The sequence below is a fragment of the Dendrobates tinctorius genome, unplaced genomic scaffold (assembly GCF_039654945.1).
Source record: "Dendrobates tinctorius isolate UK_male_01 unplaced genomic scaffold, ASM3965494v1 ptg000008l, whole genome shotgun sequence".
Classification (NCBI taxonomy): domain Eukaryota; kingdom Metazoa; phylum Chordata; class Amphibia; order Anura; family Dendrobatidae; genus Dendrobates; species Dendrobates tinctorius.
The window spans coordinates 52479772-52493442 of NW_027361676.1; the positions used below are offsets into that span (position 1 = coordinate 52479772).

Sequence of the window (13671 nt, forward strand, 5' to 3'; positions counted from 1 at the left end):
CCCCCCCCCCCTTCCCCAATTCCTTTTGGTTTCTGGGTTGAGGTCGAGGCAAGGATAAAACCCTCTGATGGTGACAACAGCACCCTCCCTAATGCCCCTCTGGGGGCATTAGGTTGAGACGCCTCAGGTAGGGTCTGTACAGGCAGCACTCTGCAGCTGCCAGCGGCATAGGCCAGCACACTGCGGCTGCATCCAGGGACCCCAGCCCAGCTGCGGGCTCCTGTCGGGGCTGGGGGGGAGTGCATGCAGGCATGGCACCATAGAGACACAGGGCTCCCTGCGCCCCTGTCTCTGCGGCAGCACCAGCTCTATAGTGCCTCAGGGGGATCCCTCACAGGGCCCCCCCTTCCACTTATAGCCCCACTGCCTTTAAATCCGGGGGAGTCCGGTTCAGATCCGACCCCCTCCCCGACTTTCACGCCGGCCTGGAGCCTTTCTGGGCATCAGGCATCTAATTTAGGCCGGGGCTTCGGCCTAGCTGAAGCCGCCGCCTCCTCTCCGCCCCCCCGGATGACAAATATGACACTCTACAGTGTCATAGAGGGAGCGGATTGAGACAGAAAGGGTGCTCTGCCGCTGTTTTTCAGCTCTCCGCCCCCTTCTTCCCCTTCCTCTTCTTCCTGACGGCCATTTCTGCAGCATGACCAGGCCAGCCAGTCTTTGGGGGGGCACAGGACTGTGGATCTTCGGCGCTGGACCTAGGGGCAAACTGGTGGGGTAAGATCACAGCTGGGTTTTTACTCGGCTGTGAATCCATATTCCCTATAAGGCTCCCCTATAGGGTCCTCTGCATAGCCAGCTCTTCTGCACTCTGTGCACTATGCCGGGCTCAAGGTCCAAGAGAACCAGGCAGGACTGCTTTTATGCATTCTGCACAGCCTGCAAAACCACTCTCCCCAGTGGCAGCATGTACCCGCAGTGCCGGGACTGTATCCAGACTACTGGGTCAGAATCCCTAGAAGCCCCTACCAATGCTTCGGTGTCTGCTACCATGCCGGAATGGGCTACTCAGATGTCGCAATCTATGACGCAGTCTATAGATAACCTAACCTCCACATTGCTTCAGGCTCTGCAGGGTCATGCCTCGGCTATGAACATTACCCAGCAAAGGGAGAGCTCGACTCAGGGACATGCCGTTCCGGGCACATCCAGACGTAAGCGGACCCACAGGTCGCGTTCATCTGCGTCACCCCATAGCACACTGTCATCCCCCTCTAGGGAGAGACACCGTAGTTCCAGGTCACCTAGACCGTCCCCTACCAGAGACAGACAACGCAGATCTCCACAGCGATTCCCGACCACAGAAGACCTCCACCCCAGTTCACCCACCAGGGGACACCTCGGCGATACACAAGATTCGGAAGGCATCTGTGACTCCGCCTCAGACAACGAAATGGAGGGGTCCCTGATCCCAATTCCCCCTAGCAATACAGCGCTAGTTGAGGACGTAATCTCTTCCATCCATCGGGAGCTGGATGTTTCTGATCCGCCCCCGGAGGCCCCGAACACAAGATTTCCTTTGAAGATGTTCTGAAACCGCCTAAGGTCTTCTCTAATCAACCAGAATTTAAGGCGATCCTTAACAAGCAGTTCTCACAGCCTGAGAAGAAATTCACCAATCGCAAATATTTGGAGACAACGTACCCCTTCCCGCAGAAGGACACCAAGGAATGGACAGATCCACCCTAAGTGGACCCCCCAGTCTCTAGACTAGCAGCACAGACCCTCCTCTCACTGCCAGATAGCTCAACCCTCAGGGACGCAGCAGACCGGCAGGTAGAATGCATGGCTCGTTCAATTTTCGAGGCTGCAGGGGCCTTCCTGGCTCCTGCGTTCGTTTCAGTTTGGGCTGCCAAGGCCATTCTGGCTTGGGCCAAAAAATTACAAGCTGGCCTCCAAGCACCAACTCCTGAGCTGTCGGACCAAGCGGTTCAAATTGCAGTGGTAGCAGATTACATGCTTCATGCAGCTCTGGATTCAGCAAGGGGTGTAGCGGGAATAGCATCAAACGCCATCACGATTTGGCGTATCCTCTGGCTGCGGGAATGGAAAGCGGACGCGGCCTCAAAGAAGTCCCTCACACACCTCCCGTACCTCAGTGGGCGGCTTTTCGGTGAAAAGTTGGACACAATGATATCCAATGCCACCGGGGGTAAGAGTACCTCTCTCCCTCAACTAAAACCTAAACGCACTTGCAAAAAGCGTAACCAAACACGATTCCGATCCTTTCGGAATTCTTCGGGCTGGTTCGTCTCGCGTCCAGCACAAAATCGTAACCGTTCCCCACGCAGGGACAACTCAGTCGACGCAAAGGCCGGACAAGACTTGGCAGCCAAAAGCAGGCCAGTCAAAGCCCAAAGGAGGAAAACCTCAGACTTTCTCCTCATCATCATGACTCACAAACTCCGGAAGACACCCCACCCGTAGGCAGACGACTTTTGTTCTTTCAGCAAGTCTGGCTGCCTATTACAGAAGACAGGTGGGTCAGGGAAATGATGTCTTCCGGATGCAAGATAGAGTTCACTTCCAACCCACCGAACCGGTTCTTCCTCTCTGTTCCCCCAAAACCGCCAGCCAAGGCTCGTACCTTCCACCAAGCGGTTTCCTCCCTTCTTCAAGCAGGAGTCATAGTACCGGTTCCCGCGGCCGAGCGCTTCCGAGGGTTCTACTCCAATCTATTCGTAGTCCCCAAGAAAGGAGGCAGCGTACGGCCCATATTGGACCTAAAACAACTCGACAAATATGTACGGGTTCGTCATTTTCGCATGGAGTCCCTTCGGTCCATCATTGCGTCCATGGAGCAGGGAGAATATCTCGCCTCCATAGACATACAAGACTCATACCTGCATATACCGATTGCTCCCGCCCATCAGAGATTTCTCAGGTTCGCAATCAACCAGGACCACTACCAGTTCGTGGCTCTCCCATTCGGACTCACCACGGCTCCCAGAATGTTTACCAAGATCATGGCAGCCACCATGGACGTTCTACACTCCAGAGACAGTAGTCGTTCCATACCTGGACGATCTCCTCATCAAGGCTTCCATCTTCAAGGACTGCGAGCTCAGCGTCTCAATCACAATCGACACTCTGAGTCGCCTGGGCTAGTTAGTCAACCTACAAAAGTCATCGACTACCCCGAGTCAGTCTCTGACCTTCCTGGGGATGCTATTTGACACTTCCAGGGGTCTGGTGCTCCTTCCCAAGGACAAGGCACTGGCTCTCCGTCTAGGAGTTCGCATCCTCCTCCGCCCCGATCTCTCCGGTTTGCCATGAGAGTCCTCAGCAGGATGGTGGCAGCAATGGAAGCAGTCCCATTTGCCCAGTTTCACCTCAGGCCTCTTCAACTAGCCATTCTCAAGTCCGGGGACAGGAATCCTTTTTCCCTCGACAGGGAGTTCCAGCTAACATCGTCAACCAGGAGGTCCCTGCACTGGTGGCTCAAGACAACCTCGCTTGCAACGGGGAAAACCTTTCTCACAGGTCAATGAAAGGTCCTGACCACCGACGTGAGCCTGACAGGTTGGGGTGCGGTGCACCTACATCACAGGGCACAAGGCAAGTGGTCACCAGTGGAGGCGAACATGCCCATCAACATCCTGGAAATTCGGGTCATCTTCCTGGCTTTGAGAGCCTTTCGTCACTTACTGGCAGCCTCTCATATCAGCGTACAGTCGGACAATGCCACAGCAGTGGCATATGTGAACCGCCAAGGCGGGACCCGCAGTACCCAGGCGATGAGAGAAGTGACACATATCCTCCACTGGGCGGAAGACACTGGGTCGGTACTCTCTGAGGTCCACATTCCGGGTGTGGACAACTGGGAAGCTGACTTCCTCAGCAGACAAGGAATGGACTCGGGAGAGTGGTCTCTCCATCCCGAAATTTTTCGCCAGATCTGCCATCGCTGGGGGACCCTGGACGTGGACCTAATGGCATCCCATCTCAATGCCAAGGTCTCCAATTTCATGGCCAAAACACACGATCCGCGGTCGCTCGGAGCAGATGCCCTGGTTCAGGACTGGACCCAGTTCCAGCTTCTGTACGTTTTTTCCACCTCTCCCTCAACACTCTGGATATCAGGGGAAGATCAAACAAGAGGGAGTTCAAACCATCCTAATCGCTCCGGACTGGCCCAGACGCACATGGTACGCCGACATCGTACAACTTACAGCAGACGCTCCCTGTCGTCTCCCCGACCGTCCCGATCTTCTGTCACAAGGCCCGTTCTACCACCAGAACTCAGGGGCTCTCAATTTGACGGAGTGGCCCTTGAGACCTGGGTTCTAACCCAGGCAGGGCTCTCACCGGACGTCATTGGAACCATGATCAGGGCACGTATTACCGTACCTGGAGAGTCTTCTTTACCTGGTGCGAATCTTGCGGCCAGATCCCACTCCCTTATTCCCTCCCCAAAGTACTTGGTTTTCTCCAATCGCGTCTGGACGCCAGGCTGTCCCTGGGCTCGCTTAAGAGCCAGGTGTCAATACTCTGTGCTTTTTCAGAGACTCATTGCTAACAGGACTTTTCTTCAGAGGGTTTCCTGATTGGTTCCCCCTACAGACGTCCACTAGAAACGTGGGACCTCAACCTGGTCCTGACAGCATTGCAGGGACCACCTTTCGAACTCCTTAGGGAAGTGCCACTCCGCCTTCTATCCCAGATGGTGGTCTTTCTGGTAGCAATCACCTCGCTACGCAGGGTGTCTGAACTGTCAGCACTCTCCTGCAGACGGCCCTTCCTGGCTTTTCACCAGGACAAGGTGGTTCTTCATACGGTCCCATCCTTCCTTCCGAAGGTTGTCCAACTTCCACCTCAATGAGGAAATTTCACTGCAATCACTTTGCTCGGTTCTGGTTCATAGAGTGGATAAGGCTCTGCATACGCTTGACCTCGTCAGGGCATTGCGTATCTACGTGTCTAGGACTGCGCCCTTCCAGAAGTCAGAGTCCCTTTTTCCTTCTTCAAGAAGGCGTCCGCCAGGGTCTGCCGGCTTCTAAAGCTACCCTTGCCAGGTGGATCAAATTCACCATACAAGAGGCTTACCACCTTAAAAATTCTCCTCTTCCGACCGGTATTACGGCACACTCTACACGGGCGGTAGAGGCCTCCTGGGCCATTCGGCACCAGGCTTCGGCACAACAAGTGTGTAAGGCGGCCACTTGGACTAGCCTACGCACGTTTACTAAGCACTACAGAGTTCATACCCAGTCCTCAGCGGACGCAAGCCTGGGTAGATGGGTTCTGCAGGCGGCGGTGCCCCAAGTTTAGGGACCTGTCTGCACAATATTCGTCCATTGCTTCCTACCCAGGGACTGCTTTGGGACGTCCCATGGTTCTGTGTCCCCCAATGAGGCGACAGAGTAAAAGAGATTTTTGTGTACTCACCGTAAAATCTCTTTTTCTTAGCCTCTAATTGGGGGACACAGCTCCCACCCTGTTGCCCTTACGGGCCGTTGTTTCGGTTGAGTTCTCGTATTGTTCTTTGAGCTCGTACATAGTGGCCTTCTTACAGGCATGGTTATGTTATTTCTGTTTTGTTCCTCCTAATGCTTTTGCACAAAACTGGAGAAGGTTAACGCCGTCCAGGGGTGTATACTGCAGAGGAGGAGCCATAGTTAATCCTTTTTCAGATTATGCATAGTGTCGCCTCCTAGTGGACAGCAGCATAACTCCCATGGTTCTGTGTCCCCCAATTAGAGGCTAAGAGAAAGATTTTACGGTGAGTACACAAAAATCTCTTTTTTTTTTCTAAGTGCATTCATAGAATTGTACGCCATTTTACTCAAAAAGTCAAGCAAATGTATAGAAAAAAAGGTATCTTTTGAATTTGTGTCAAATTGATCAAATTCCGCTCTCCAGTTGGAATATTTGGCATAAAGTACACCAGCAGAAAGAAATGATGCCCCACGTCGCCCCTAAAAAATTAATTAATTTTGATGCTGTATATCTTTACTGTCCAAAAAACGCAGTGTCTTACAGTTGTATTATAGTGGGTGGGATATATACTAATCTCACGTATGTGTTTTATTTTTTATTCAATATAAACTGACCGGCGCGTGTTTTGAAGTCTGCAACATGTGAGATTCTCTTACGTATGTGCTGAGTTTTGTGGGTGGACTTTTCCCGTAGACTTGCATTAGATGCAGAAAATCCACAGCGCGTTTTTAGTACTTTTCCACTGTGGAAAAGCTCTGAAACCATGTTTAATGTGCACATGATTATATCAATAGTTTTTTTTTTTTTTTTTGTCAAAGCCAAATACCAGGAAGTATCAAAAACGAAGCAGCTTTATGTATAAAAAAAAAAAAAAGCAAGTACCGTAACCTAATTTAGCGAATAGGTGCAGAAACGCTGGAGAAAATGTGTAACGTCAAAGAACTCATTGTGGGAACGGAGCCCTACAAGGAGAAATCCATAACACAATGTGTAATCTGTAGGTTTCCAGCGCATTCTCTTACGTAGGCCTCATTTCTTCAATCTTTCCAGAGAGACTTGACGTCTGAGTTCACGCTGATAAGAGAGGAGCGCACATCAAGCAGAATGGCCGATGGCGTCCCTCCTGGTGAGTGTCGTGTCAGGAAATCCTCAGTCAAACAGAAGTCCGGCCGAACATGTCTTCAGTCAGTGTTAGGTTTTTACGATGGAGCAGGTCATACACTTCTATTTCTTGTCTTGGCTTTTTTCCATGATGTTCCTTGAAATGAACAGCCACCTTATTTTCAGGGTCTCTTCCTGGGTGATTACTATATTAAATTGGACCAACCACATGGGATGACCGTAGCTGACCTTTGTCTGTGCTTCATTCTGTGCCCTTTGTACTAGAGCTCTGTACTGCGGGAATTCCTATATTATCGGAAGTATAGCCGCACGGTGGCAATTAATAGTAAGAGGCGAATAGATTTTTCACATTGTACACCCATGTTTTCACACCATACGTGATAATTGCACTTTCCCCTAATATAGCCTAAGCCCATGTTCACATGTAGCATTTTTGCTGCATTTTTTTTTTTCTGCAACAAACGGCTCTCAGCAGGTAATACGATGCTTTCAAAACTCCTGTTTTTCATTGCTTGTGTGGCATTTTTTGCAGCTTTTTAAACTTTCTCATTGCTTTCTATGGGTGAAAAATTGCTGCTAATACTGTGGCGGAATTAAACATGCTGCAGGTTTCAAAACCGTATAGACTACACTATTTCCACAGATTGCCAGGTAGTGCCCTTTTGGCCGATGGCGTCCCTCCTGGTGAGTGTTGTCAGGAAATCCTCAGTCAAACAGAAGTGGAGCCTTTTATTTGTGCCAGTCTGGAGCTCCCGCGAGATTCCCGTTAGATATAGGGGAAATAATAATCTTTATTTTTATGTAGCGCTAATATATTCCGGAGCGCTTTACAGGTTGCACACATTATCATCACTGTCCCAGATGGGGCTCGCAATCTTGATTCCCTATCAGTATGTCTTTGGAATGTGGGAGGAAACCCATGCAAACACAAGGAGAACATACAAACTCCTTGCAGATGTTGTCCTTGGTGGGATTTGAACCCAGGATCCCAGCGCTGCAGTGCTATCCACAGAGCCACCAATCTGAACCTTACCTTATCCAAAGCCGATTAAATGTAGCCAATGCAATGCCTGATCTGTTGGATCCGCTGACAATGTAGTAGGCATTTACATATATTGTGGCAGTTCTGATGTACAGCGTTAAAGAAGCACTCACATCACTTTGTATCCTGTTAATATATTGTAGTCATCATTCTATAGCACTGTGTGCTTACAATTGCTCATTTTGCCTTTCTATCCAGTCAATTCTGTATTTGCATTAGGTCCATGACATCACATGATTACAAACTGACTAGCTGAATCCTTCTAATCTCTCTCTGTAAGAACAGGAGGACAATTTTCCCTCTGAGTCATGAGTCACTGCAAAAGTCCCTGGCAGGGGGCAGAGGGAGCCGCTGGGTCAGGAAGTGAAAAGGGGAATGATAAATGCAGGGACAAGAGACTTCCTGTTTCTACATAGAACAGAGAAGAATTAGCTGGGTAGAAAGGCAAAATCAGCAATTGTAACTGCACAGTGCTGTATAATATGATGATTGCAATATACTAGCAGTGTACTACCTTTGATCAGAGGAGGAGCGCTTCTTTGAAGACCACATGTTACTCAGTCAAAGGTGGGTGCTTTTTACTCTTATTTTACTCCCTCTGCTCTCGAGATTGCCCCCTTATTTTCTTCTTTAAATCTGCCTTATGTTTCCAGAGATGTAGGCCATTTTTACATGAGGTGCTTGCACATTTTGCTGTGTGTCCCTGTCGGGGCATACGTTTGAAATCCCCAGGGCAAAATTGGGTCTGAATGTATGTGCCGACAGGGCCATAGACTGCAATGGTGACGGCAGAGCAAACGTGCGCTCAGCCGTGCACTTTATTTCGGGAGTTGTCTCTCTTGTAATACTTTTACAATACATAATATTAGATTCCTCTTACTGTAATTCCCCAGGCTTGTGGCCATATTATAACTTTTCCCCTTTGGAGGCAGAATTCTAAAATCTTATTTCTTTGACATCTGAAGCGGTGGTTTTGCCAATTGTGTAACGCTGCTGCCATCTACTGGTTGTCGGAAGTTGTCTGTCTCGCATGTATCATTAATATTGTGTAATTGTTGCATTCTTGTGCCAGAGGGATTTTTGCAGTGTTTTATTTTGTGTAACAAATAACCTGTCTCCTTTAGAACAAATAGTGTAGTAATGTTTATCTGATCTTACCCCGCTGGTTATCTTATCTTGCCCGGTGATCAGCAGCACATTCTTCAGGTTAGAGGTTTGGATTTCATGTTCTCTGGGTCATTTGGTTTTCATTTCTGTCTATAATTTAGCAGTGAGAGAGCAGGGAAATCTTTGGTTGGACCTGGGCTTGTAGGACCCTGTATAAACACTGCGCCCATCACCAGCACTAAATCAGCAGGTTTGATGGCTAACCCTGTAAATAGACAAAGGTGATAGAAAAATGGCTGTTTCTTGCAGGTTTGACCATCAAGGCCGATATTCCTGAGAACAATCATCAGTCGTCTGGATACAGTTCTCAGCTATCTGCAGACTCCTCTCCCACCGCTATTGATGTGGATGAAGACATGCGGGTAGGCACGACTGCCAAATGGTGATGGACAGGCTGTTCTGGGGGAAAGGAACATGTTAGCGATGCTAGATGATGTGTAAGGCCACAGCTTAGCCTTGGTGTAAGAGTTGACCGGAGTGAAGTGATTTCCCTAGAAACCTTATAAAATGCCTTGTGTTGGCATAGAAAGCCCAAATCCTCCTCTTGTGTTCTTAGGACTCTGAATTGTCAAAAAAAAATTAAAAGCTGCTAGATCTCTGCTTTTCAGGGGGGTCTATATGGAAATCTGGGGACCTGTTTGCAAAGGTCTACGGGAGCTGTTGTTAAGGTACTGTCACACTTAGCGATGTACCAGCGATCCCGACCAGCGATATGACGCGGTCAGGATCGCTGGTGCATCGCTAAGTGGTCGCTAGTGAGCTGCCACACAGGCAGATCTCACCAGCGACATAGCAGCGGTCGGGAGTCGTTACTTACCTGTCAGACGAGGCGATCCTGACGTCCTCCCGCCCGCAGCCACGCGTCGCTCGTCGGCGCCACAGGAAGCTGACGACGAGAAACGGTCCAGGACGTTCTCGCGCGATCAGCGATAATCAGCGGGGGAGCCAGTCGGAGGTAAGTATCAGACATAGCGATATCGCTGCTACGTCACAAAACCAGTGACGTTATAGCGATATTTCTAGAGATATCGCTTAGCGTGACAGGCTATTTACAGGGGCCCTGTCATATCCCCAAACACTATTAAAGTGCAGCTATAGGGATAATCCGCAAGTTATTAGCACTCGAAAGCTCCACGGTTCCCGCACTGAAAGCCCGGCTACTGGGAGGAATCGGCCTTATTCCTCCCGGCAGCCTCCGGCTTTCAGTCATACAGGCGTGTCGGCTGGGCTTCAGTCACTGTTCAGTATACAAAGAGAACAACTGTGTTCATGCCTTGGTACATTAACTGACAGCAGTTTCTGCAACGTATTGGTGCCTAGATGGCTGTCGGTTACGTCGCTGGTGCTTGCTTATAGCTGTCGCTCTCTGTGTACTGAGCGGTGGCTAAAGCCGCGCTGGCACGTCTGTATTACTGAAAGCCAGAGGCTGCAAAGAGAAACAAAGTTACTTTCCTCCTGGCAGCTGGGCATTTATTGTGGAGACCGTGCAGCTTTAGAACGCCACTAGCCTGCACATTAACCCCATATGGGGACATTACAGGTTCCCCATAATCAAATCTGGTTTTAGTAATAAAGTCTGGAATGCCTGGGTCCCTATTCCACAATCTAACCATGTAGATACTGTGTTCACTGTTCACCATTACTTCTATCAGGACTAGCTCCAATCACTGCAGGTATCGGTGACTGCTGTATAAAACAGCTCTAGATTGGGGTTCAGAACATGAAACCGCTCCATAAACTCCTCCGATTTCTGCCCTAGATGTTTTGGGAGAATTGTGAGGACACCAGGCAGGAGACTCGGCTATTTGGGCCCTATAGCGGTTGGGTGGCCGTACCCCACTTGTGCTTTTCCATAACTTTGATGTTATTCACTTTATTGTATGTACAGTCCCTTTAATTCTTTTGATGCCATAGTTATGTTTTTAAAAATTCACAGTCTGATTATTTTGTTGCTTCATTAGTGCTCTGTTATACGGGACATACCGGAGCGTTAGCGCCTAATAATAATAAACTGACAATCAGGAGATTCGTGCACAGACGGCACCCAGTAATTCCAATGCAGGGGGAATCGGATGGGGTGATTGCCAGAGTCCCCCCTCTCTGACTAACCACCTAGTCAGTAATGACTGCACCATCTAAGCTTCTGTGCCCGTAGGGTCCCATGATTGTCACTGCCTCAGTAAAACCACACTAAAATGGGTAAGGTACAGCAAGTGAAAAAGGATAAGTTCAGCTCACTGACCAGGCTACTGGATAAAACCTAAAAACATAAATCATTGAATGATGTGTCCAATCAGGTGATGAACAGAATATTGAGAGATGGGCGCGTTCATGCGTTTTGGGCCTGTTTCTCTCTGGTTCTTAACTGTGGTAGGAGCTTCCAGTGATAGACGATTCACTCACGTTTTCTCATTAAGTAGCGCCATACGTCCCAACAGTGAAAACCAAATCAGTATAAGATGTTTTATAAAGAAAGCTTGTGATTATATTAGTAATAGCAATGGAATAGTAATGGCACCATTTCTGCACATTAAAGCATTCTACATTCCTATTATACCAGTGTTATTACTAATATATGAGAAGTTTTCTGTTACAAACATTTTACGATTAAAAAGTTTCATTCTGCTTTAGTAAGTCTTTCCAAATGATCCATTATCAGGACATAAAGGAGTTAATGAGAAAGAGTGTGAATTATCTGACCTGGAAGCTCCTAAGGAGTGCATCGGTTTGCTGTAAGGGGTTAAGTTACAAGTTACTATCAATGATATTGGTGATTACATAGACAATGGTACCTCAGTAGCAGAGTTTAAAGGGTTCTCCGTTCAAATGGTAACTCTACCCATGGGGAGCCTTCTGAATAAAACTAAGGTGTACCCACCCTGTGCTCCTCCACCGCTGCCACACCGATGGGCTCTGCCTTACAAGTGCGGCTGCGGATTGGCTGCAGGGTGCACTGGGCAGCACTATTGGTAACCTGTGTAATAATTTTCAGAGATAGCATACATGTCTAATACAAATTAAAGGGATTTTCCTCTTTAGATTTTTTAGATATCCTTATGATAAAATGAGCCGTACTTGCCCCCTCCCCTGCTTCTCAGTCTTTGGGTCTGTGCACACGGTGCGGTTTCTACTGCGGATCCGCTGCTGCAGAACTGCAGGTGATGTACAGTACCATTATAGCCTATGTAAAAAAAAAAAAAAAAAAACGCTGTTTTTTGTGCAGAAAAAAAAAAGCAGCATGTCACTCCTTTTGTGCGGTTTTGCTACAGTTTTCCACCTGCTCCATTCTACAAATCCGCAGGTGGAAAACCACACAAAAACAGCAGTGAAGCCGCCAAAAAAAGGAAGAAATCCGCAGGAAAAATGCAGGTCATTTGACCTGCAGATTTAGTAAAATCCACGGGAGGCGCTGCACCGTGTGCACATAGCCTTTAAGTTCTGCTACATCAATACCTTCAAGAACTGCAACATTTTCCAGTTGTTTTTCTCATACATGTTGGAAGTTAAATGTAACACCTATATATGTCCACAGGAGAGCACAAAGCAAAGAATGGACAGATTAAATCAAATGTAAGTATCACACAGATCTTCAGTATCTTCTTGACTGTGGCAACCCCTAGCAAAGTGTGCCCAAGATGAGATTTCTCACAGTAAGGACAAGCAGTGCCATTTCTTCCTACATTGCGTGTAGTACCTCACCGTCCAGTCATGTAACACCATTAGAGGCGTTGTGTAACATGGCATAGAAGGACCAGTCTGCTACACCAGGGTGATGCAACCCTTATAGACCAGCGACAACATGCAATATATTCCCCAGTGTTCTACTTGTGCCACTTGTGTTATAACCAAGCTCCTCTCTTCATTCCCTTTTAGGTTGGAGGAGACCTCCAGGCTTCTGAAGTTCTCTAACAGCTCGTAGCCTCTGGGGCTTTGTGTTCACAATTTATAAGCTTTTATTTTCTTCTTTTATAATATGTAAAATAAAGTATTTTTGTATGAAGTAACACCATTCCTGCCACTTTAATAACCCTCCGTTATGTGACATTTTTATGCCTTGGTTTCAGGTTTAAGGTCATAGTTTGCATCCCGCTCACATAGAAGTCTGCTGGGTTTTTTTTTTTTTCCATGGATGTTGACAACTGGCCATCTGTCCTTCTGCGGAGGGGGTAATGAGAAAAAAAAGTGAGAGTCCTGAGTCTTAAATGGAACCATAGCTGGAAATGTATTGAAAAATTCTTAAATATCCTGTGCATGCGATTTTCTCACCTTGCCCATATGTTTCACAGCTTTATTACCTATTCGTAGAAGTATTAGGTAGTAGAGATGGCACAGACCAATATGTGTGACAATCTTAGAATAGCCAAAATATACAAACTGAAAGATTGAAATATACAAAGATGAAAGAAAATACCAGGCAAGATCTTTGAACAAATTCTTAAACAACATGTATGTAAGCACTTTGATAAGGGTCCCATTTCACATAGCGACACACCAGCGCTCCCGACAACGATACGACCTGGTAGGGATTGCTGGTGCGTCGCTAAATGATCGCTAGTAAGATGTCAAACAGGCAGATGTCTTCAACGATGCACCAGCGATCCCGACAACGATACGACCTGGTAAGGATCGCTGGTGCATTGCCACACAGCAGCTATTATGAGCGATTCCAGCCTGCGTCCCGGAGTTCTGCGTCGCCAATGAGTTCGCTCATCAGTGTCAAACACAGCGATGCATGCGGGACGCCGACGATCAAAAAATCGCCCAGGACATTAGAGCACGATCAGTGATATCCAGCGGGGGGCCGGTCGCCGCTATGTGTCACATGTAGCGAGATAGCTGTTGAATCACAAGATCGGTGATGCATTATTGATCTCGCTATGTGAGACGGGGCCTTAAGAATA

The 13671-nt window shown here is 48.1% G+C and overlaps 1 protein-coding gene across 3 annotated transcripts in view; it reads left to right on the top strand.

Annotated features, from left to right (window-relative positions):
* Window positions 1-12774, top strand: part of CEP44 (centrosomal protein 44) — a 36096-nt gene extending 23322 nt beyond the window's left edge. For all 3 annotated transcript variants that reach the window (XM_073577576.1, XM_073577570.1, XM_073577575.1), the window contains exons 8-11: window positions 6490-6565; window positions 9020-9132; window positions 12303-12340; window positions 12644-12774. In XM_073577576.1, the coding sequence (XP_073433677.1) occupies window positions 6490-6565; window positions 9020-9132; window positions 12303-12340; window positions 12644-12689 (273 nt within the window). In that variant the 3' untranslated portion in view covers window positions 12690-12774. The remainder of the gene's footprint in view (window positions 1-6489; window positions 6566-9019; window positions 9133-12302; window positions 12341-12643) is intronic.
* The last annotated feature ends 897 nt before the right edge of the window (window positions 12775-13671 follow it).